Source organism: Salvelinus fontinalis, chromosome 4 (assembly GCF_029448725.1).
Source record: "Salvelinus fontinalis isolate EN_2023a chromosome 4, ASM2944872v1, whole genome shotgun sequence".
NCBI lineage: Eukaryota > Metazoa > Chordata > Actinopteri > Salmoniformes > Salmonidae > Salvelinus > Salvelinus fontinalis.
In genome coordinates, this window is record NC_074668.1 from 57,560,657 (window position 1) to 57,584,167 (window position 23,511).

Here is a 23,511-nt window from a genome sequence, read left to right on the forward strand (position 1 = left end):
ATCTCGAGTCTCATAGCAAAGGGTCTGAATACTTATGGAAATAAGATATTACTGTTTTAAATACATTTGCAAAAATGTTTTTGCTTTGTCATTATGCGGTTTTGTGTGTAGATTGCTAAATAAATTGTTTAATGTAATACCTTTTAGAATAAGGCTGTAAGGTAACAAAATGTAAAAAAAAAAAAAAAAAAAAAAAAAAATGCAGCTTTGAATGCTTTTATGTGTGGCATGACTGCCAGTTAGCCTATTGCAGACCTTGATAAATGGTGCACCTACCACTGTTGTCACTATGAATGGTGGATAGAGGACAAGAGACTGGTAGACTACATTGAGTACACCAAACATTCGGAATAACTTCCTAATATTGAGAGTTAAGGTCTAGAAAAGCACAGTAGCAGACCATCCTGGCTGTATTTTTACTTCTGATACTGAGATGTGCTGTCTGTTGCAGACAATCATTCTTCCAAGTTGTCCTATAGTAATGTTGCCATATACAACTGTATGCTGTCAGCAGGCCCAGGTATTCTGTAAAGCTTAACGCACGCTCTGCTTCCTCTCCAATCCGAGTGGCCATTCCTTGTGCACCCAGAACCTAACGCTTTAATCATGCCTCAATATTAACTTTTAAAATGTTTTACCTTTTATGTGCTACTTCAAAAGTCTACTGTAGGCATGCGCAAGTTTGTCCTAATTCTGGCATCATATTAACCAGGTTCCCAATCAACATTTTTATGCGAGTAAAGTACGTTGGATAAAGATTGTCACGACATCATGGGAAAGCATGCAGTTTATTTTTCTACAGAGGAAATAAGTTGATGAACTTTACAGGGTGGTATAAGTGCATGGTGATGAATACCAGATTGGGCACATTTGCTATACCTACGCAATATTATTTGAGACAAAACCATCAGTAGCCCTAGAGTTTAAAATGCGATGGAACCCATTTACCTGTTTTTTTTTTTGGTACACGGGAATTTAACCGCAATAGTTATTTTTATGCAGACTAAGTTTTAATGCAACAAGTCAATTTGATGGAAACACACCTCTGACGGGAAAATGCACATATTATTTATGCAAATGTTTTAATATTCAAATGAAAATCCCTCACCAAGTGGTTGGAAACCTTGCTATAGCGACAACCTAAAGACTCTGGCTGTCACGTTCGTTTAGAGATGGATTGGACCAAGGTGCAGCAAGGTAGGCAGACATTTTACTTTTATTTAAATGACACCGAAAAAATATATATACAAAAAACGAATGTAAAGCTATATGCAGTGCAGAGAGCAACTACACACAAACAAGATCCCAAACTAAAAGGTGGAAAAAGGGCTGCCTAAGTATGATCCCCAATCAGAGACAACGATAGACAGCTGCCTGATTGGGAACCATACCCGGCCAACAAAGAAATAGAAAAACTAGAATGCCCACCCAAATAGAGAAATAAGAAGGCTCTAAGGTCAGGGCGTGACACTGGCAAGTGTGCTAGTCCAGTGGTTCACCAGAATCCCCAAACATCTAAAGAATAAGCTACAGACCAAGCCGAAATAAGCTTGTTAGAATTGTACTTAAACTCCGCCTCATGCTCAACCTCTAGATGAGTATTTTTGTTGTCTGTGTCTCTGTAATGTGTCTATTATTTTAATTGTATCTATAAAAGAAAATTGGGACCACAATGGAAATAAGTCTGACTATTGTGCAATCCCGGTCATTTTGAAAAATCGTTGTACTGTGTGTATATGTATATTTTTTTACTGAATCAAATCAATCCAAACTGTGGAGCGAAGCATTTGATTGTGGTAAGAGACATGTTACAAAACGCCAAAAAGTTTAATGACATTCGGTGATTGTCAAGCCAAGGCTTGGCTTGACACTGGGTAGGCCTATGAAGGTATTGAGGGATGCATTTTCTGTTTGTCGAGATTGACATCCATTTATTGCAGTGTCGAAAATGCAAACCATGATATTGAAGTGCCCGAAGTCGGTATGCTTTGTTTATTGGTTGTGGAGTGCATTGGCACAGAAACTTGTCCGTGAAAAATGTATTGCAAATACGTTATAATTATATGAAAATCTGATTTCCCCCTAGCTTATCATTGTCTGCAGCGGGCACTGATTGTAGTGTTACTCTTCAGCTCCACTATATGCATTGCCATCAGTGTCACGTAATGTGAAGTTTTACCTGCTACACAGAGTTTGTTGTTTTGAGAGAGGAGCAGAGTCTTTTCTATTTTGCCTACTGTACCATATTCATCGATTATGCGTAAGTACATTAGCTTTGGTCCAGTTTTTCACAAGTACTCACTAAATTGCTGCTAGTGGGTGTACTAAATGATCCTCTAATTTCGCAAGCTGCTTTTGAACCTAGCTAGTCAACGTAACTAGAATGAATGTTTGAAGTCAGCCATCGAGGATTGAACCTCTGATTTGTTGAGTTTGGACACTGACATTGGACGTGACACATCGCGAGCACAACACAGACAGTGAAGCAGCTTTCATTGATTTCAAAGGAAGCATTTCCTCAATGGCAATGATGGCAATGCCGAACACCCAATGGATACAGTGTAGCAGGGCCATAATGAAACAGGCAGAGAGAGTGAGTTTGTCTGTGGTGGTCGGCGAACCCTCAACCTTCTGGCCCGTAGCCCTGTATGACATCGACTGTGCCACAAAATGGCAAAGTCGATATTTAAGTTTATAAACAGAGGGTCATTAAAGTTATTTGAGGTCGTAAACATTATTTTGAGTTAATTTCCATTAGGGCAAATCAAGTCAGACATATTAAAATGGAAATTACAAACTTTAGAAGTAATTTTAAACCTTGAATGCACTACAAGTTTGCATTTCCAAATTCCTGCAACAGGATGACCAAATTAAGATATGGCATCTGTATACCATTGTTTAATCTGTTTTTAAAGTCGTTACAGTACATGTTTCCCATTCCTTCCTACTGCAGTTCAACGGAAAATTTGTTTCGGTCAGTCATGTAACCATGGCGACAGGCAGGTACTACTTACTCTCCAGGTTCCCAGCCAGCAGGTAGAGCCAGGTGAGCAGGATGACGGCGGTCAGAGACGCCACGAGCAGCTTCAGACGACCTCGAAATGGCAGGTGCATGATGGGACAGCCGGGCGGGGGAGGTGATGGTTCAGGGCTCAGGTGGGGCTCAGTCGCTCGTCTGCTTCCTGCTGCATCCTCTCATCTGGAGGGAGAAATGAGAAGATAAAAGGTTACTATGATGCTATTACAAAATGCTTTAGTGGCATAACAGTGCAGTTTATATTCAAGCAAAGCAGAAGTTAGGACACGGAACTGTCATGGGCACAAGCCAGACATTGTGGACAACTGGCAATGAGTGCAGGCAGACTCTCTCATTCTCCATTTCCTTACCTCTCTTTCCTCTCTTTGTGATGAGCTTAATTAATCACGTTTCACCTTAATTAGATGCAGGCCTGAAGGAAACAAGATTGGATGCAGCTGCCAATTAAAAAAGAGAAGTCAAAAAATATTTGGGAGTTTATAAAAAGAAGAGTGTCTGGCCTTTGCTTTGTTGTTGTGAAAACTCTGGTGAGCGAGAGAGGAGAGGGAGGAGAAAGTGTAAGGTTAGGCATTAATGTTAGCGGTGTGGTTAAGGTTTAAAATCTGATTTTATGACTATCAGCTAGTGACCACTCTGCAGAGTTGACTCCAGCATAAGAGTCATGACGAAAAACGCTAACCTGTGGTATTTATCTACTTGACACTAACACACACACACCCTCAAGACTGTCAAATGAACATCCGGCCCTTCAGTGTGCGACTTCACTAAACAAAAACACAGATGTTTAGCTTGGTTGCTCGAGGTGTGTGTTCGTTTGCTCAAGGGCTCTCCTTCCTACGGATTCTCATCGCCCCGTTCAACTATCATCTTGACACGGCACTTATAGCTCGCAGACTCTAAAACAACAAGGACAAAGAGCACTGCTGATAATGCCAGAGAGAGACAAGCAACAATACCACAACATACTGGAGAAAAACTTTGACATGTGCAGTCTATTAACCAAACGTATAATTCAACAGACAATTATATTAGTAACATTAATAACACAACAACCAAAGCCATTGCTGGGTCACAGTCAGAGTAAGTGACGGCTGTGGAGAGACTTTGTACATTGGATAGGGAAAGAGAGCCAAGGCCTGCAGATACAGAAGAGAAAGGAGAGAGGTGTTCAACCGATTCAGCCACCTCAACGAGCCCCTCTTCAGGACGAGGGTTGGCCACCCCTGCCTTAAAAGGATAGTTCAGCAATCACCTCAAATCTACAGTTGATTCAACTATAACATCAAAATACATTCACGTCTATTACGGATACAGGTATCCTGTGTGTATTTCTTTTCTCTCCTTCTCCCCTCACAGGTGGCAATAATCATTCCCCAATCATCAGTCACCAATCAGTTGCTAATTGGAAGACACCTGCTCCTTTTCTCTTACCCTATCACATTCCCTTTCCCTTGGTTTAAAAACCCTGTCAGTTGTTTTCTCTGGTGCTCAATCTATCAGTCATGCAATCTCTCTGTAGATCTCTTGTTTGGTTAAGCAACTACATGTCACTTAGTCCATTATCCTGTGAGTATTGTTTTGGTGTTTGACTGTTTGTTTGATGGTGGGAAAAGGGGGTTTACCAAGACAAGTCGCCCATGGGTATAGACTACCCGTAAGAATACTTTGTCTAAGAATACTAGTTAGAACTGGGTGGACTACCCACTGTATTTTTGGTTAGTTAGCTGTATTGAAGTAGGCTAGTCTAGCTTAGGGGTGTTTTTGGATATTTGTTTCTTTCCTTAGGTCCAACTCAGCCCCATTCCTTGCCCCCCCCCCCCCCCCCCCCAACTATTCTGACCAAATAACTATACATAAACGTTACTAAAAAATACATGTATAGGAAATGATAGATACACTAGTTCTTAATGCAATCGCCGTGTTAGAATTCTAAAAATAACTTCATTACGACATCCAGCTTAGGTATAGCAAGAGAGTACCCAAAATCTGGGCACAAGCGACTATTTCACATGTTCGACAGATATATGAAATAGCATCATAAAATGGGTCCTACTTTTGACGACCTTTCATCAGAATGTTGTACAAGGGGTCCTTTGTCGGGAACAATCGTTGTTTGGATTTAGAATGTCCTCTTCTCCAGTCAATTAGCACGGAAAGCTAGCAAAGTGGCGCGAAGCTCTCCTTCCTGAACAAAGGCACACAACGCAACACGCCTAACGTCCCGAAAAAATTTCAATCTAATAAAACTATATTGAAAAAACATACTTTACGATGATATTGTCACATGTATCAAATAAAATCAAAGCCGGAGATATTAGTCGTCTATAACGACAGCTTTCCAAAAGGCAATACCAGGTCCCTTCGCGCTCTCCAGAAAACAAGAAACTGGTGACACGTCATACAAAGAGCTTTTGTTCGACCCCAGATCAAGTTATACACTCAATTTCTTCTCTCACTGCCTGTCGACATCTAGTGGAAGACGTATGAAGTGCATGTATACTGATATATATCAAGGACATTTATAGGCAAGCCCTAGAACAGAGCGTCGACTTCAGATTTTCCACTTCCTGTCAGGAAGTGTGCTGCAAAATGAGTTCTGTTTTACTCACAGATATAATTCAAACGGTTTTAGAAACTAGAGTGTTTTCTATCCAATAGTAATAATAATATGCATATTGTACGAGCAAGAATTGAGTATGAGGCCGTTTGAAATGGGCACCTTTTATCCGGCTACTCAATACTGCCCCTGCAGCCCAAACAGGTTAAAGGCCTTTAGTGAAGCGCGGTGGCAGCATCATGCTGTGGGGATGTTTTTTATCGGCATGGACTGGGAAACTGGTCAGAATTTAAGGAATGATGGATGGCTCTTAATACAGGGAAATTCTTGAGGGAAACCTGTTTCAGTCTTCCAGAGATTTGAGACTGGGACGGTTCACCTTCCAGCAGGACACTGACCCTAAGAATACTGCTAAAGCAACACTCGAGTGGTTTAAGGGGAAACATTTCAACGTCTTGGAATGGCCCAGTCAAAGCCCAGACCTCAATCCAATTAAGAATCTGTGGTATGACTTGAAGATTCCTGTACACCAGCAGAACCCATCCACCTTGAAGGAGCTGGAGCAGTTTTGCCTTGAATGGGCAAAAATTCCAGTGGCTAGATGTGCCAAGCTTATAGAGACATACCCCAAGATACTTGCAGCTGTAATTGCTGCAAAAGGTGGCTCTACAAAGTATTGACTTTGGGGGGGGGGTGAATATTTATGCACGTTCAAGTTCAGTATTTATTTTTATTGTTTCACAATAAAAACATATTTTGCATCGAAGTAGTTTGCATTGTCATTCCCTGACCTGAGATCTGTTTTCTTTATATTTTGGTTAGGTCAGGGTGTGACTAGGGTGTGTACGTTAGTTTTTGTATTGTCTAGGGTTTTTGTATGTCAAAGGTTGTTGTAGGTCTAGGTGATTTATGTCTATGGTGGCCTGATATGGTTCCCAGAGGCAGCTGTTTATCGTTGTCTCTGATTGGGGAACATATTTAGGTAGCCATTTCCCCTTTGGTGTTTGTGGGTTCTTGTCTGTGTAGTTGCCTGTCAGCACTCATTTGTATAGCTTCACGGTTCGTTTTGTTCAGTGTTCATTCTTATAATAAAGAAGAATGTACGCATACCACGCTGCGCCTTGACGGCCGTGACAGGCATGTTGTGTACATCAAATGATACAAACCCCTCCCCCAAAATCTATTTTTATTCCAGGTTGTAAGGCAACAATATAGGAAAAATGGCAAGGGGAGGTGAATAGGACACTATAGGACATATAGGACATGTATAGTTTTGCATCTGGCATTAGTGTGTAAACCTAAGCTTTAGGGCATAACTTTACACTTGCCAAATAGCCTACAAGGCAATCCACTAAAGCTTTTGGGAACAGGCAAAAAAAGTTTAATGTTGATCCACTGAGGCAAAAAGGACAAGTTTTTAAATCAATAACAGAAAAGCTGCTAAATGGAGAATAGAAAATATAGAGTAAGTAGGGGCCATTAAATGTATGTTTTGGAAAGATGTGGTGAAAGAGGATGATAGCAGTGTTGGCTATGTTATGTGTGATGATTGTGAGGCGCTATATAAATTTGACAGTCACAGGACGGGGACTTCAAATATCCCTATGACACGTCAAGGGAACTGTAGCCTACTGTTCAGATGGGTTAAATGGAAACTGAAATCTGGACATTGACTGTAGGTCTATAACTTCTCACAGTCTTAACATTAACTCATGCAGAATTAAGCATTTCTTGCAGTAAATTGATACCAACAAGCTCAGGTCAGAATTAGACGTACATCCATGTTTCTCAAACATAACATTTTGTGTTTAAGTGTTTAGGAATTAACTCCGAATGGTTAACGTAAGGGTTAAGGTTTTGGAATAGGTTTACAACAAAAATCTCAAAAACAACTTTCTATTGCTGGATTCAAACATGCAACCTTTGGCACCAGAGGTAGTTGCTTATGCCCATCCACAATCCCAGTCCTCAACACCATAGCAAAATCAAAACCTACTTGAAGGTAACAGCACTCACTGTTGCCCCTTGTGGACAGTTTACACGTCATCGGCAGACATCCTCAGACATGGATGGACGTCGAATACTGACTTGTATCACAGGAGACCTGGCTGATTGATACACCCAAATGTAAATTTTGACTCGAACAGGAGTGGAGAAATTATTTCTTTCTTTCAGCATTCTTGAGTGAATGCGAATGTGCAGTTAGGGACCATCAGTAGAGGTGTTATCTTTATAAGCATAATAAAATATTTTGCACTGAAAATATTACCCTTTTTTGTTATTGCATTTTCTCCCCGGTCCCTAAATGTCTTTGCTCCACGAAGGAAGCAGAGATGACAGAGAACTGTAGCGATGTCAACTACACTGTAAAAGTAGAAAGTCTCAGCTGAGATCTGGAGTTTGGAGGGTGTTTGAAAGTCAACCCAATGCAAGTGTTTTAATGCACAGAATGTGTTTTAAACAGAAATGAAATGAAGTTCTTCAACCTTAATATGGGTGATTTTAAGGGGTTTTAGTGCACATGAAAAGGCAACATCAAAACACAAACTGTTTATTATACAATCAATGGTGTATAGCTTAAATATTGAATGATGACAAGGGCCAAAAGAGAATATTTGTTGTGGAATTCCACCTTTCTTATTTCAATGCTTTATTAAGACAGATTAGAAACAGGAGGGCAGTAAAATGGTACATTTCATTGGAATTTGACCCACTCAACCACACTGAATGAAATTATTCTGGGGTTAATTGAAATTAACTCAAATAAACAACCAACATATAAACTCAGCAAAAAAAGAAACGTCCTCTCACTGTCAACTGCGTTTATTTTCAGCAAACGTAACGTGTAAATATTTGTATGAACATAAGATTCAACAACTGAGAAAAACTCCACAGACATGTGACTAACATAAATGGAATAATGTGTCCCTGAACAAAGGGGGGGTCAAAATCAAAAGTAAGTCAGTATCTGGTGTGGCCACCAGCTGCATTAAGTACTGCAGTGCATCTCCTCCTCATGGACTGCACCAGATTAGCCAGTTCTTGCTGTGAGATGTTACCCCATTCTTCCACCAAGACACCTGCAAGTTCCCAGACATTTCTGGGGGGAATGGCCCTAGCCCTCACTCTAACAGGTCCCAGACGGGCTCAATAACATTGAGATCCGGTCTCTTCGCTGGCCATGGCAGAACACTGACATTCCTGTCTTGCAGGAAATCACGCACAAAACGAGCAGTATGGCTGGTGGCATTGTCATGCTGGAGGGTCATGTCAGGATGAGCCTGCAGAAAGGGACCACATGAGGGAGGAGGATGTCTTCCTTGTAACGCACAGCATTGAGATTGCCTGCAATGACAGCAAGCTCAGTCCGATGATGCTGTGACACACCACCCCAGATCATGGTGGACTCTCCACCTCTAAATCGATCCCGCTCCAGAGTGCAGGCCTCGATGTAACGCTCATTCCTTCAACGATAATTTTGAATCCGACCATCACCCCTGGTCAGACAAAACCGTGAAAAACCTTTTTACTGTTTTATTCCTTTACCTACCTATTCACCTAATATCTTTTTTTTGCTCTAATGGTTAGAGCCTGTACGTAAGCATTGCACTGTTGTTCACCTGTTGTATTCGGAGCATGTGACAAATAAACTTTGATTTGAAGAGCACTTTTTGCCAGTCCTGTCTGATCCAGCAACGGTGGGTTTGTGCCCATAGGCAACGTAGTTGCCGGTGATGTGTGGTGAGGACCTGCCTTACAACAGGCCTACAAGCCCTCAGTCCAGCCTCTCTCAGCCTATTGCGGACAGTCTGAGCACTGATGGAGAGATTGTGCATTCCTGGTGTAACGAGGGCAGTTGTTGCCATCATGTACCTGTCCCACAGGTGTGATGTACGGATGTACCGATCCTGTGCAAGTGTTGTTACGTGGTCTGCCACTGCGAGGATGATCAGCTGTCTGTCCAGTCTCCCTGTAGCGCTGTCTTAGGCGTCTCACAGTACGGACATTGCAATTTATTGCCATGGCCACATCTGCAGTCCTCATGCCTCCATGCAGCATGCCTAAGGCACGTTCACGCGATGAGCAGGGACCCTGGATCATCTTTCTTTTCGTGTTTTTCAGAGTCAGTAGAAAGGCCTCTTTACTGTCCTAAGCTTTCATAACGGTGACCTTAATTGCCTCCGTCTGTAAGCTTTTAGTGTCTTAATGACCGTTCCACAGGTGCATGTTTACTAATTGTTTATGCTTCATTGAACAAGCATGGGAAACAGTGTTTAAACCCTTTACAATGAAGATCTGTGAAGTTATTTGGAGTTTTACGAATTATCTTTGAAAGACAGGGTCCTGAAAAAGGGGCGTTTCTTTTTTTTTTTTGCTGTTTACTTCATTAAAATGAATGCAAGTCGTGTAGAGCCCGTGGTCTAGCAATAACGGACACGGCTTAGAAACGCCACCCGAAGACCGGGGTCAAATTCCCTGCTCCAACCCTTCGATCCCGGGCTGTATCACATCCGGCCATGATCGGGAGTCCCATAAGGTGGCGCACAATTGGCTCAGCGTCGTCACTGTAAATAATAATTTGTTCTTAACTGACTTGCCTAGTTACATTAAGGTTAAATTAAAAAATACAAAAAATAAACGTTCTGGTGAGCAAGACTTTATTTAGTCTTCTAGAGCAACATATAACGACAGAAGCAAAGCTGCACGTATCTAAATATAGACAAGTTGACTAACAAATAGTCTACCAAAATGTCAGAAATTATAAGCAGAAACATATTTAAATTAGGCAAAAAAACAATCCTGCACCTCCTGTCAAAAAATCATTCCGCCTTCCCTGACCGTAGCCCAATGCACATATTCTATCTTTGCGGGTTAGGATCAGGTGCGGGCATCCGATTTTCACTTTTATCACATAGTCGGGTGGTTGTGGATGGGTTATTAGCAATTTAGGGCGGGTGAACAACCACCAGCATGTGTGTGAATGTGTGTGTTAGTGTTTGGTTGGCTGACTATGTGTGTGTGTCCTCATGTATTGTTGTTGCAGCCTCCCTAGATCACTTCTGTTCATTTCAAATCAGGCTTTATGTCACTTGGGGCAATATACGGTAATGGAGTCTGTTCAGGCGTGTGTCAGGGAGATGACAGAGAGATGCAGCACACACACACACACACACACACACACACACACACACACACACACACACACACACACACACACAAACACACATCTCTCTTCTGCATTTTTCTCAGAGCAGGGCAAGAAACCCAATTATCACCCCGGTCAATAAAATGTGCTCACATGATGGTTCACACACTTCACAGTAACAGCAGGGTGTTTTCACATGAAACTGCAATTTAGACAGTTAGACCCTGCTACTCATATCACATCTGCTGGAGCTCTGACTGCTATCATAAGAGAAGCAAATCAAATCAAAGTTTATTGATTTGCAGATGATGTTATCGCAGGTTTTTAACTCCAACAGTGCAGTAATACCGAGCAATAATAATACAATTTTCAAAAATACACGCATAATTGAGAAATGAAAAAATAAATATCAGAACGAGCAATGTCAGAGACAGGAAAATAAATATATATATGTACATATAATAGATAGAGTGCATTTGGAAAGTATTCACACCCCTTGACTTTTTCCAAATTTAAATGTTGTTACGTTACAGCCTTATTCTAAAATGGATTATTTACAACATTTTCCTGATCAACCTACACACAATACCTCATAATGACAAAGCGAAAACAGGTTTAGTCATTTTTGCTAAGTTATTAAAAAAATATATATATTATTTACATAAGTTTTCAAACCCTTTGCTATGAGACTTGAAAATAAGGTCAGGTGTATCCTATTTTTATTGATCATCCTTGAGATGTTTCTACAACTTGAGTGGAGTCCACCTGTGGTAAATTTAATTGATTGGACATGATTTGGAAAGGCACACACCTGTCTATATAAGGTCTGACAGTTGACAGTGCATGTCAGAGCAAATACCAAGCGATGAGGTCGAAGGAATTGTCTGTAGAGCTTCGAGACAAGATTGTGTCGAGGCACAGATCTGGGGAAGGGTACCAAAAAATGGCTGCAGCATTGAAGGTCCCCAAGAGCAGTGGCCTCCATCATTCTTAAAACAGAAGAAGTTTGGAACCACCAAGACTCTTCCTAGAGTTGGCCGCCCGGCTAAACAGAGCAATCGGGGGAGAAAGGCCTTGGTCTGATGAAACCAAGATTGAACTCTTTGCGCTGAATGCCAAGCGTCACGTCTGGAGGAAACCTGGCACCATCCCTACAGTGAAGCATAGTGGTTGGCAGCATCATGCTATGGGGATGTTTTTCAGCGGCAGGAAATGGGAGGCTAGTCAGGGTCGAGGGAAAGATGAACGGAGCAAAGAACAGAGAAACCTGTTCCAGAATGCTCAGGACCTCAGGCAACGCAGGAGTGGCTTTGGGACAAGTCTCTGAATGTCCTTGAGTGGCCCAGCCAGAGCCCGGACTTGAACCCGATCTAACATCTCTGGAGAGACCTGAAAACAGCTGTGCAGCGATGCTCCCCGTCCAACCTGACAGAGCTTGAGAGGATCTGCAGAGAAGAATGGGAGAAACTCCTGAAATACAGGTGTGCCATGAAGAATATCCTGTAATCACTGCCAAAGGTGCTTCAACAAATGAGTAAAGGGTCTGAATACTTATGTTAATGTTGTATTTCAGTTTTTGATTTTTAATACATTTGCTAAAATTTCTTACAACCTGCCCTACTTTGTCATTATGGGGTATTTTGTAATAAGACTAACATAACAATGTGTAAAAAGTCAAGGGGTCTGAATACTTTTCGAATGCACTGTATAAGGAGGATTCTCTATGTTAGTATGAATATATGAGAGAGAGAGAGAGAGAGAAAAAAAAAATTTGCAGTAGTTTTTCAGTCACAACAGTCACACACACGCACGCAAACACACACTCAGCGTTACATGGTCCGTTGGTCCTTTGACGATTAAACCCGAGCTAATGTGTGTCCTCACGTCTGGCCACCCTCTAAAATCAGCCTTTATCAGTCTGCGTCTCAAAGTCCCTTCTTTTCCTAATCTTCCCCTCTATTCCAATCTCTTCCTCGGCCCTATATCAGAGCACCTCTCCAGTGCTGGTAATGGAAAGATGAGCGCTTCTCCAGGGCCAATCCAGGTTGGCACTTCACAGCCTCAGCAATTCACAAACAATGGGCTTGATTATCAGTGAGGAATATTAAAGGGAAACTGTAAAACGCAGCGTCATATGATGCCAGATGCGTCACACAGGCCATATTTCTGTGTTTTGAAAGTTACATATCTTCAAAACGTGATTGCTGACATGCAAAACATTTTGGGACTATATCAACAATGGACTAATGAAACAAATACCAAAAGATAGTGTTTGGGTGTAGTTTTCCATTTCCTTCGCAAACACTTTTACAGTCTTTACACACTTGTCCTGTGGTAGTTAAAGCACACACACAAACACATACATACATACATACATACATACATACAGAGGAATAGAAATCACATATAGTACTAGAAACATATGGCATGAGGGAATTACATGCTTGAGGGCAGACTAGGATATCATTCCTGGGAGAAAGAGATACATCTATGGAGGACTTTAGTCTAGGAATTCTAAGTGGGAATGGGCGTCAGGTTACTAAGGGCCTAAAGGAGAGAGAGTAAGTGTGTTGTTTAAATGTAACTATAGCTCTGCAGCTGCCCGTAGAAATATGAGAGAGAGCAAGAAGCAAAATAACGGTTTCTGGACAAATAGCTATAGATCTATGACTTATTGCCTATCTGCTAGCTATCCCTTATCTATCACAGATCATCGGCATCCATCACAGAGGCCCAGAAAAACAGACTTCCAGAATATGGTTTGAAAACTTTCAAGAAACTCCTCTCCTAATGGAAAAAAAAGGTGATTCAGCAGTGTGTACGGTGTATTTGGCTTTTTGCTGAACTGTGTGAAAATCGGTTAATCTTTAGGCACGCATGCACGGACTCACACACACACACACACACACACACACACACACACACACACACACACACAGGGAGTGTGCAATCAGAGCCATAGTAAAGAGTAAGGCAAATCCTGTTTTAAGGTCATTCAATTCTAGTTTGAATAATAGGTCAATGTCATAATCGTATGTTTGTTGACAATATGAGGGATTGTTTTCTGAGCGGAACCCCAGCTGTCACAGAGACACAGGGGAAGGACACACAATAAAGCTAGAGGCTACACTAGGTCACCAACGAACTAATCTCACCTCAGTTTACACTACAATTTGCCTGGTTATGCATAAACACACGCGGACGCAGGCACGCGCTGATACACACGCACACGCAGGCACACGCACGTCCTCCTCGGCCCCCTGTACGGAGTGACGCGACAACAGATTAAGCTGAGTATCCTTCAATGGCCTGCAGGAATAACCATAACAGCAGAGATAGTTACCTTGTCCCATGTGCCCTACTTTGTTGTTCCAACATACCGTCACCTCTGGCGGCTCACTCGCTAAAACAACCACACACTGGATGACTCAATAACAACGTACAACAAAGAAAGACAACGGAACATAGTACACACACACACACACACACACACACAGTCTAGAGAAGGACATCCGAGATAGTAAACACAGCACACAAAGGTCAAATTCCTGGGGAAAACCTTTAGGAGATAGTACCTTGAGGAAAACAATGACGTGAAAAGATCTCAGAGAATATAGAGCTGCAGGACACAAACATAAAAAAACAGAACATTCTGTAGGTAAACCACAACAGATAGAGATACTGTAGGAAGGGAGGGACAGAAGAAAATAATGGGACAGAAGAACTACAATGACAGCACAAATGCTCTATTCACTCAAGGGGGGATGGAAGGAGAGAACAGGGGAGTGCTGCTCACCTCCCACTCCTGTTCACACAAGAACACACCACTTGTTCTGTCCACCTCACACACAGACACAATCTCTTGTTCTGTCTCTCTCACCTTTCCATCTGTAAGACGTGCTTGTAGGTCTGGCAAGAACATTTGACAGCTGACAGTGAAAAGAAAGCCGACCCACACACACACACAGTTGATAATAACAAGCTATGACCTTTGCACTTTCTTCCTACCTGCGTGTGTGTACCCTCCAATCGTCTCCGTGTGTTAAGTGTCTGCCAGGCGGGTAGCGGCAAGTCCGCGTTGTTGTGCACAGCCACACTTTCAATAAGCCCCTCCCTTCTCTTCCTCTCCCTAATCCTCCTTTTCTTCTGCGGTTCTCTCTGTGTCTCTGTGTCTCTGTTTCTCTCTGTCTCTCTCTCTCTGTGTTTATGAAAGTAGTCCAACTCGAATAACAGAAAATGTGCAGAAAAGGGGGCGAGAGGCTGAAAGGAGAACTAGAGAAAGGGGGAGTGGTGTCACCTTGCACATGGTTAAGCCTCTGTGACAAAAGACAGGAGTTGGTCGGAGCTCTTATTGTCTTTCGCTCTCTTTTTCATTCTCTTTTAACACAGAGACTGGGTTACCTATGCATTACTGAGTAACCTGATTCCTAAGAGTGGATGATTAACAGTGTTAGTGTGTGTGTGCATGCATTCCTTCAATTCAAATGTAATTCTGTTTCCTGTAATTCTGTTTCCTGCTTCCAAATGTATTGTTTGAATTAAATTACATTCAGAAATTCCGAATTGACCCTAACCCTGATGTGCGCGCATGAATGTGTGCACATAAATGCAGACATGGTTGGCTCCAAGTGGTTCTATGTATATTTATACAACATGTGGGTCTAATTCTGAATGCTGATTGGTTCCATTACCATTTCGGTGTCTATTTCACAAGTTACCACCAGCTAAAGCTATGACGTTAAAATGCTTATGTTCCATCTCACTGCGCAATCCACTGTCTCATCAGCCCAGCCACGCAATTTATAAACTTGATCTTCACTATAAAAAGCATCTAGACATTATCTCCCATTTCTTTTAAACTAGCATTTGGTTTTCAACAGCGGAAAAAATTATTGTTTCAATGTTCAAATTCGATCTCCAGCTGTCCCATAGTAATGAACATGTCGGGACGAGACAGACAGGCAGACAGCTTTTCTCAGCCAGTTGAAATCATAAATCAGCTGGCGTACTTTTTGTGGAAATACATCATGAAATGTCTATAGAAAACAGTTCAAACTAAATGAAATTAAGCTAGTTTGCCGTCTTTCCAGCTTCAGTTTGAAGTTATTGTGTTAGCTGTGTTGTTGGCTAGCTCCTCTGAACGACAGTGTCCTGACGAGAGAGCACAATTTCTAAGCCATGCGAAATCGCGCATTCTTAGCCCGACTTCGTCTCAGGCCTAACAACACCCGTGCCAATATATCCTCCAAACACCGGCTTCTCTGGCATGATCACTTAAGTAGGGAATGTGTGTCCGTCTATGCATGTGTACTTACATATGTGCATGTGAGTGGGTGGGCTCATGAGACGGGGGAGTACAGCTCTCTAATTAAAGTAGAACACAATGTTGTTCTCGCTAAACAGAAAGCTAGTTGGAGCCTGCGTCTGGCCTGCTATCTAAATGAAGCTGTGATGATGGATCCCCCATTAGGGACAGTAATAACTGGAGAAAGTCTGGAGGGAGATTGAACTGAGCTGAAAGAGCAGAGAGGAGCAGAGGGTACAGTCTCAGCACTCCTTATCTCTTACACAGGAGCACAACGATACTGTATCTACCCATGCAAGGCCAGTCACAGGCATTTCTCTCTGTGTGTGTGTGTGTGTGTGTGTGTGTGTGTGTGTGTGTGTGTGTGTGTGAGAAGAACATATATAAATGCTGCAATGCAATGCAATCTCAGTCCCTGGAGCACCAGTTTGCCTTTGAGCGTCCAAGCTAAATCAAGCCAGTCAGATGTGGAAACCACTACGAAAACCACACACAGACAACTGGTAGCAGCACTAGCCGTTCTATACCATTACCAAAAAGAAAACACCCTGATGAAAGGACAGTGTTTCATACAGCACTTCTACAGGCACCGGTTTAAAGATTTTATATTGCAAACGGACCTTTAGTTCAACTGGTTTCACTGCTTTCCTCTCGTCTCCAATGCTCTTTCTCCTCTGGTTGCTTTGGGTAGAAGTTACCCATAGTCACAGTTATAGATCTAGGATCAGCTTACCTTCTGCCATTCCTCACCATTAGAGGAGACGCAGACAGAACTGACCTTAGATCAGTGTCCAGGGTTGTTGGCTGAGGATCCAGTGGCTGTCAAACCAGATATCTAATGCAGGTTAACACCTCTTCTCATCTCCTAATTATGGGGTTAAGGGTCACCCTGGCGGGGCCTTGGCCAGTAAACCCATAGTCCCCTCACCCAAACACCAATACAGGGGGTCCGACATAAACAGGGGGGGTTCCCAGGGTTGGGTTTCCCCAGCACCATAAAAGGAGTGGGAAGGGGGAGAGAGAGAAGGGAGTTTACATGGTTTAGGTTTCCCTGGCTCCCAAAGGGTGTCCCATATAAATAGTTGGGTAGGAAACAGTGGAGAGAGAGAGAGACAGAGACAGAGACAGACAGAGAGACAGAGATTGGGTTTCCATGGCACCTGCTGTATTTCCCCCCCAAGAACCTTCTGGAACGAGACCTGCGGGGATATCCACCCTCTCTTACCTTAACACAGGATAAACAAGCTGCCAGACAAACTTTTGACGGGTACTGTATATGATGGAGTGTATACACCCTACGGACAGTATATGAATAGAAAATGTGTGTACAGCAGTAGTTATATGGGATGGGCCTTGATTAGAATACAGTATATACTGTACATATGAAGTGGGTGAAGCAGTATGTTAACATTATTAAAGTGACCCGTCTCTGAGGTGCAGGGTTGAGTGCCGTGTGGTAGCCGACTAGTAACAGTGACTGAAGTCCAGGGCAGGGTATGGGGCGAAGGCCGGCTAGTTGGTAGAAAATGTATGTAAAATATGTTGGTAGTATGAGGGTTATTGGATAAAACATTGGCTACGCTATCGCTGCGGCTCGGCGCCTTCAAAAACAACAACATCATTAACTTAGTAGTTAATCATCCAAAGCTGAATCCCAAAAAACAGAGATCATGAAGACAAAGATCATGTAATATCAGATAAAATCTCCATGTATGAGAAAAGGAGAGAGTCAACTATAAGGGTTTAGAGAGGGAGAGAGCGAAAGCGAGAGAGAGCGCTAGAGAGAGGGGAAGAGAAAGAGAGATGGAAGTGTGACAGTAGGCCTTATGGGAAAAGGGGGAGGAAAGAGGGACTGTTTATGAAGAGGAGATGAGAGGAGGGGAGTGCAGTGGGGAGAGGGATGATAAAGGATGGGGTAGAGTTTATTTCCCCAGTGGAGCAGAACCACCATTTCTTACCTTCCAAAGCAGAAGATGAGAGGCATTTATCTCTCTGAAAGCGTAGTGGATGAGAGGGGGAGGAGAGGAGGAGTGGATAAGATGGACAAGAGGAGGGGAGAAGAGGAGAGGGAGGAGAATGGGTGGAGGTAGGTTTAGAGATGGAGAGAGGGGAGGGAGAAGTGTAACGGATGGAAAGAGGGGAAGAGGGGCATTGAGGACAGCAGAAGTGTAGAGAGGGGTGAGGAGGAGAGGAAGGGCTGAGGATGCTCACTTCAGGGAGAGGAGAGACTTCCATTATGAGCTTGTATGAATCACATCTCCTCTCTTTTAATGTCTTCCATAATGTTTTCTCTTTCAATATGAAGAGTTTATTTCCAAAATGCTACGTCAACCAATTGTTCACGTGTTTTTTCATCAGAAATGATTGCTTATGTCATGCCCTGACCTTAGAGATCCTTATTATTCTCTATGTTTGGTTAGGTCAGGGTGTGACTCGTGTGGGAAATTCTATGTCTTCTGTTTCTTTGTTTTTGGCCGAGTGTGGTTCCCAATCAGAGGCAGCTGTCTATCGTTGTCTCTGATTGGGGATCATACTTAGGCAGCCCTTTTTCCCACCATTAGGTTGTGGGATCTTGTTTTCTGTTTAGTTTCTTAGCCTTACAGAAATGTGCGCTTTCGTTTTTTTGACTTTGTTATTTTGTTTGGCGTCATCAATAAAGTTACAATGTAAGCCTACCACGCTGCACTTTGGTCCGGTCATTCTACACACGAGAGCCGTTACAGCTTATGGATATGTTCATGTGTGTGTAAAATATGACAGCCTTCAGATTTTTTTATTCATAGATTTTAGATTAAAATGTGTTTTTGTTTTAAAAACGCTATATATCCATTGTTGAACTGGAATGGAATGGAATGTTCGAATCCTGTATGTTTGACTGTGACATGTGGTTGTCTCAACTAACTATCTTAAGATGAATGCACTAACTAAGTCGCTCGAGTTAAAAGCATCTGCTAAATGATAACAATGTCAAATGTAAAGGTATTACATACAGATCTCATATTACTGTATTGAATGTTTTTTTTATATATATAATTGTATCATTTGTACAGCTCTTTATTAAAAACATAGTTATTTGTTACATTTCACTATAAAACCTAGCAGTACTACTTGTTTCTCTGAGAGTGAGGCGAATACTGTATATAGCATGATTATTTGTGTCTGAAATGAAAATATCAAAAATGATAGATCTTAAACAAATACATGTTTGTCATTAAACAACCCAATGCCATGATTATATCGTGAAAAAAAACACACCTGAACATGTACGTATATAGCGTTTTGGAAATAAACTCTTCATATACTCCCTCGCCAGTCTAAACAACTGCCAGTCTAAAATATACATATCTTCATTGGATTATACCCAGTTACCATTTCTCCCTGTCAATAACTACTGGTGTACTCACACACAGGACTATTTAAAACTTCCACCCCACTGCCTCCCATTTCCATCCCTATAACACCCCTGCCCCCCACCATCCCTAAAACATATACACTGAGTGCAGAAAACATTAGGAACACCTGCTCTTTCCATGATATAGACTGACCAAGTGAATGGTAGAAGGTGCCAGGCGCACAGGTTTGAGTGTGTCAAGAACTGCAACGCTGCTGGGTGTTTCACGCTCAACAGTTTCCCCATGTGTATCAAGAATGGTCCACCACCCAAAAGACATCCAGCCAAATTGAACATGACTGTGGGAAGCATTGAAGTCAAACATGGTACAGCATCCCTCTGGAACGCTTTTGACTTCCTTGTAGAGTCCATGCCCTGACGAATTAAGGCTGTTCTGAAGGCAAAAGGGCGTGCAACTCAGTATTAGGAAGGTGTTCCTAATGTTTTGTACACTTAGTGTACCTATACACAACCCCCCACCCCCAAAATGGGAATATCATAATTACCCCTCCCTGTCAGTAACTAATCTGCTGAGGAGAAGGTAGAACTGGACTCTCCAAGTTCAAAGTCGAGAAATATTTCATAGCCTATATGAGCAGCCATGGCCCCTCAGGCACTGCCCATAAGCCACAGCACAGTAGGCTCAGATATTCTGAGATACTCTAACCTACCTGTGTGCGAAGTGTAAAGTCAGCACACCACCTGACCCTCTAAGCCCTGTGGGAGAGCCAATCAGGCAGTGCTAAAGACAATAAGCTCCGTCCACTTTCACTGGTCAGGGGTCAGAGGTCAAGGGGTAGGGTGTCAGGGCAGGACGAGAGAGGTATTGTAGTAGAAACTCCTAACCCTGACCAGTCAGCTCTGTAATGATGTGTCTGGCTCCTGTGAAGGAGAGGACCAGTGGGATGCTGTGTGTGTGTGTGTGTGTGTGTGTGTGTGTGTGTGTGTGTGTGTGTGTGTGTGTGTGTGTGTTATATGAGGTAAGGGCCTGTGTGAGCCTGTGAACCACATCAAATCCCCACCACCCACGTGCCAGTGTGGATGGTTATACTAAGCGCTCAAGTTTATTACGATCCAATGCCCTGACAGAGACCTTAAGAGTCTCACTGGATATAGCTTGTCACACAGCACAACCAGGAGAGAATATGTTTAAGAAAGGATAAACACACGCACCCACCCACACATGCATGCTCACTAGGGCCGTCCCCGACTAAAAAATATCTTGGTCGACCAAGAGTTGTCTGTTCTTTCGACCAATCAATTAGTAAAAATGTTTAAACTAGTTTTTTTCCCATATATTGACACATCCTATGTGTTTTAATCAAATCAACTATATTCACTGAGCTTGTCTGACGCTTTAAGCACACTCTTTGATTAAATAATGAAGACACAAATGACTAGGGGGTGTCTGACCAGCAATTTATTTGATTGTGCCAGGCCAGGCTCAGACTTGCTGCACTGTGTTAAAAAAAAGACAGCGAGTGACTGTGTGACTAGCACCAGTTGTCTCTCTCTCCTCCCTGATGCAGCGACCACCACAGAACATCAAAGTCTTTATCGCACTGTCCGTGTTGATGAAGCTGCAACATAATTACAGACATTTCTGACTGAAAAATTCTGTAACCAAAATCTCTCATTTGTATACGAAAAACATTCCCTATTCCTTCCTTCAGGGCGGCAGGGTAGCCTAGTGGTTAGAGCATTGGGCTAGTAACCGAAAGGTTGCAAGTTTGAATCCCTAAGCTGACAAGGTACAAATCTGTCGTTCTGCCCCTGAACAAGGCAGTTAACCCACTGTTCCTAGGCTGTCATTGAAAATAAGAATTTGTTCTTAACTGACTTGCCTAGTTAAATAAAGGTAAAAAGTAAAAACCCTTGCTCTATTTACGTGCCGCATGTATGCATTGCATGCACATGACCAAAGACCTATTTGCACGGGACTAGTATTACTAAAGAGTGTTGATTTTGTCATAATTACTCCAGAATGTCCATTATTCCAGAGGACGATTCGGACGGGATTAGTTTATTCCAAACTGCCGCCTGAAATTCTGATTTAAAAAATAAATTGATAGTTTTGACAGAAGCCTGAAGGTTTTTATTCGAGGCATGAAGATACAATATTTCAACATGTCTAGGTGATGGGGCCACACTGATAACTAGAACTTGGTTCCCAAGTTTCTAAACCATACCAAACCATCGTTCCTATAATGTCGCCACAATATTTGAATTGAGGAAGTGTGATCATAATCATTAGGATATTTTAGCGATCCGCAGTACGTCCTAAATGCCCCCCAGCCTTCAGATGTGAGCTAAACAGTGTTTTAAGGCTATGGATGAGAAAGTTAAGTTATCATTTCCAAACATTTATGTCAGTTTTGTGCCATCTCAGTGCTAGAGGCGTCACCACAGACCCTGGTTCGAACCCGGGCTGTATCACAACCAGCCGTGATCGGGAGTCCCATAAGGCGGCGCACAATTGGCCAAGCATCGTCCGGGTTAGGGGAGGGTTTGGCCGGGGTAGGCCGTCATTGTAAATAAGAATTTGTTATTAACTGACATGCCTAGTTAAATAAAGGTTAAATTAAATTACATTTAAAAATTTTAAAGCATGCTGCTTTGAGATAACAGCAAGGGTTGCATTAAATAGGTGAAATATATTTGTTTACTGATGCATTTGTCAATATTCAGTTAATTCATATGCACAAAACATTCAACAAAAGCTTTCACTGTGAAAGTTGATAGGCCACATGTAGACCCTTCATATACACTACCGTTCAAAAGTTTGGGGTCACATTTTTTGTCCATTAAAATAACATCAAATTGATCAGAAATACAGTGTAGACAAATGTTAATGTTGTAAATGACTATTGTAGATGGAAACGGTAGATTCTTTATGGAATATCTACATAGGCATACAGAGAGGCCCATTATCAGCAACCATCAGTCCTGTGTTCTAATGGCATGTTGTGTTAGCTAATCCAAGTTGATCATTTTAAAAGGCTAATTGATCATTTGAAAACCCTTTTGCAATTATGTTAGCACAGTTGAAAATTGATGTCCTGATTGAAGAAGCAATAAAACTGGCCTTCTTTAGACTAGTTGAGTATCTGGAGCATCAGCATTTGTGGGTTCGAATACAGGCTCAAAATGGCCAGAAACAAATAACTTTCTTCTGAAACTCGTCAGTCTATTCTTCTTCTGAGAAATTAAGGCTATTCCATGCAAGAAATTGCCAAGAAACTGAAGATCTCATACAACGCTGTGTACTACTCCCTTCACAGAACAGCGCAAACTGGCTCTAACCAGAATAGAAAGAGGAGTGGGAGGCCCTGTGCACAACTGAGCAAGAGGACAAGTACATTAGAGTGTCTAGTTTGAGAAACAGACGCCTCACAAGTCCTCAACTGGCAGCTTCATTAAATAGTACCCGTAAAACCCCAGTCTCAACGTCAACAGTGAAGACGCGACTCCGGGATGCTGGCCTTCTAGGCAGAGTTCCTCTGTGCAGTGTCTGTGTTCTTTTGCCCATCTAAATCTTTTATTTTTATTAGCCAGCCTGAGCTATGCATTTTTCTTTGCAACTCTGCCTAGAAGGCCAGCATCCCTGAGACGCCTCTTCACTGTTAACGTTGTGACTGGTGTTTTGAGGGTACTATTTAATGAAGCTGCCAGTTGAGGACTTGTGAGGCGTCTGTTTCTCAAACTAGACACTCTAATGTACTTGTCCTCTTGCTCAGTTGTGCAGAGGACGTGAGAAATAAAATAAAAAGTAACACAATAAGATGACATAACAATAACGAAGCTATATACAGGGGGTACCTGTACCGAGTCAATGTGCGAAGGTACAGGCTAGTCGAGGTAATGTGTACATGTAGGTAGGGGTAATGCCAGATAGCCCAAAAATAATTTAAGAAAAACCTCAATGTAGCCTTTAAGTTGCACATGAATGACACATTTATTGTTTTTTCTTTATTCAACATGCCCTTCATCCACACAATATTTCATGACCCTAAACGTGCCTGCCCCGTGGATATAATCGCGGGGACTGCGGGTTATGAGTCAACCCGCGCATCAC

General features: G+C 42.2%; 1 protein-coding gene across 5 annotated transcripts in view; it reads right to left on the reverse strand.

The window, feature by feature from the left end:
* Window positions 1-23,511, reverse strand: part of LOC129854042 (xylosyl- and glucuronyltransferase LARGE2s) — a 242,808-nt gene that overhangs the window by 19,183 nt on the left and 200,114 nt on the right. For 4 of the 5 annotated variants that reach the window (XM_055920660.1, XM_055920659.1, XM_055920661.1 and 1 more), the window contains one exon: window positions 3,015-3,199. In XM_055920660.1, coding sequence (XP_055776635.1) covers window positions 3,015-3,114 — 100 coding nt within the window. In that variant the 5' untranslated portion in view covers window positions 3,115-3,199. Of the gene's footprint in view, window positions 1-3,014; window positions 3,200-14,748; window positions 15,004-23,511 lie in introns of those variants that run through there. The other variant, XM_055920663.1, reaches the window with a different exon arrangement.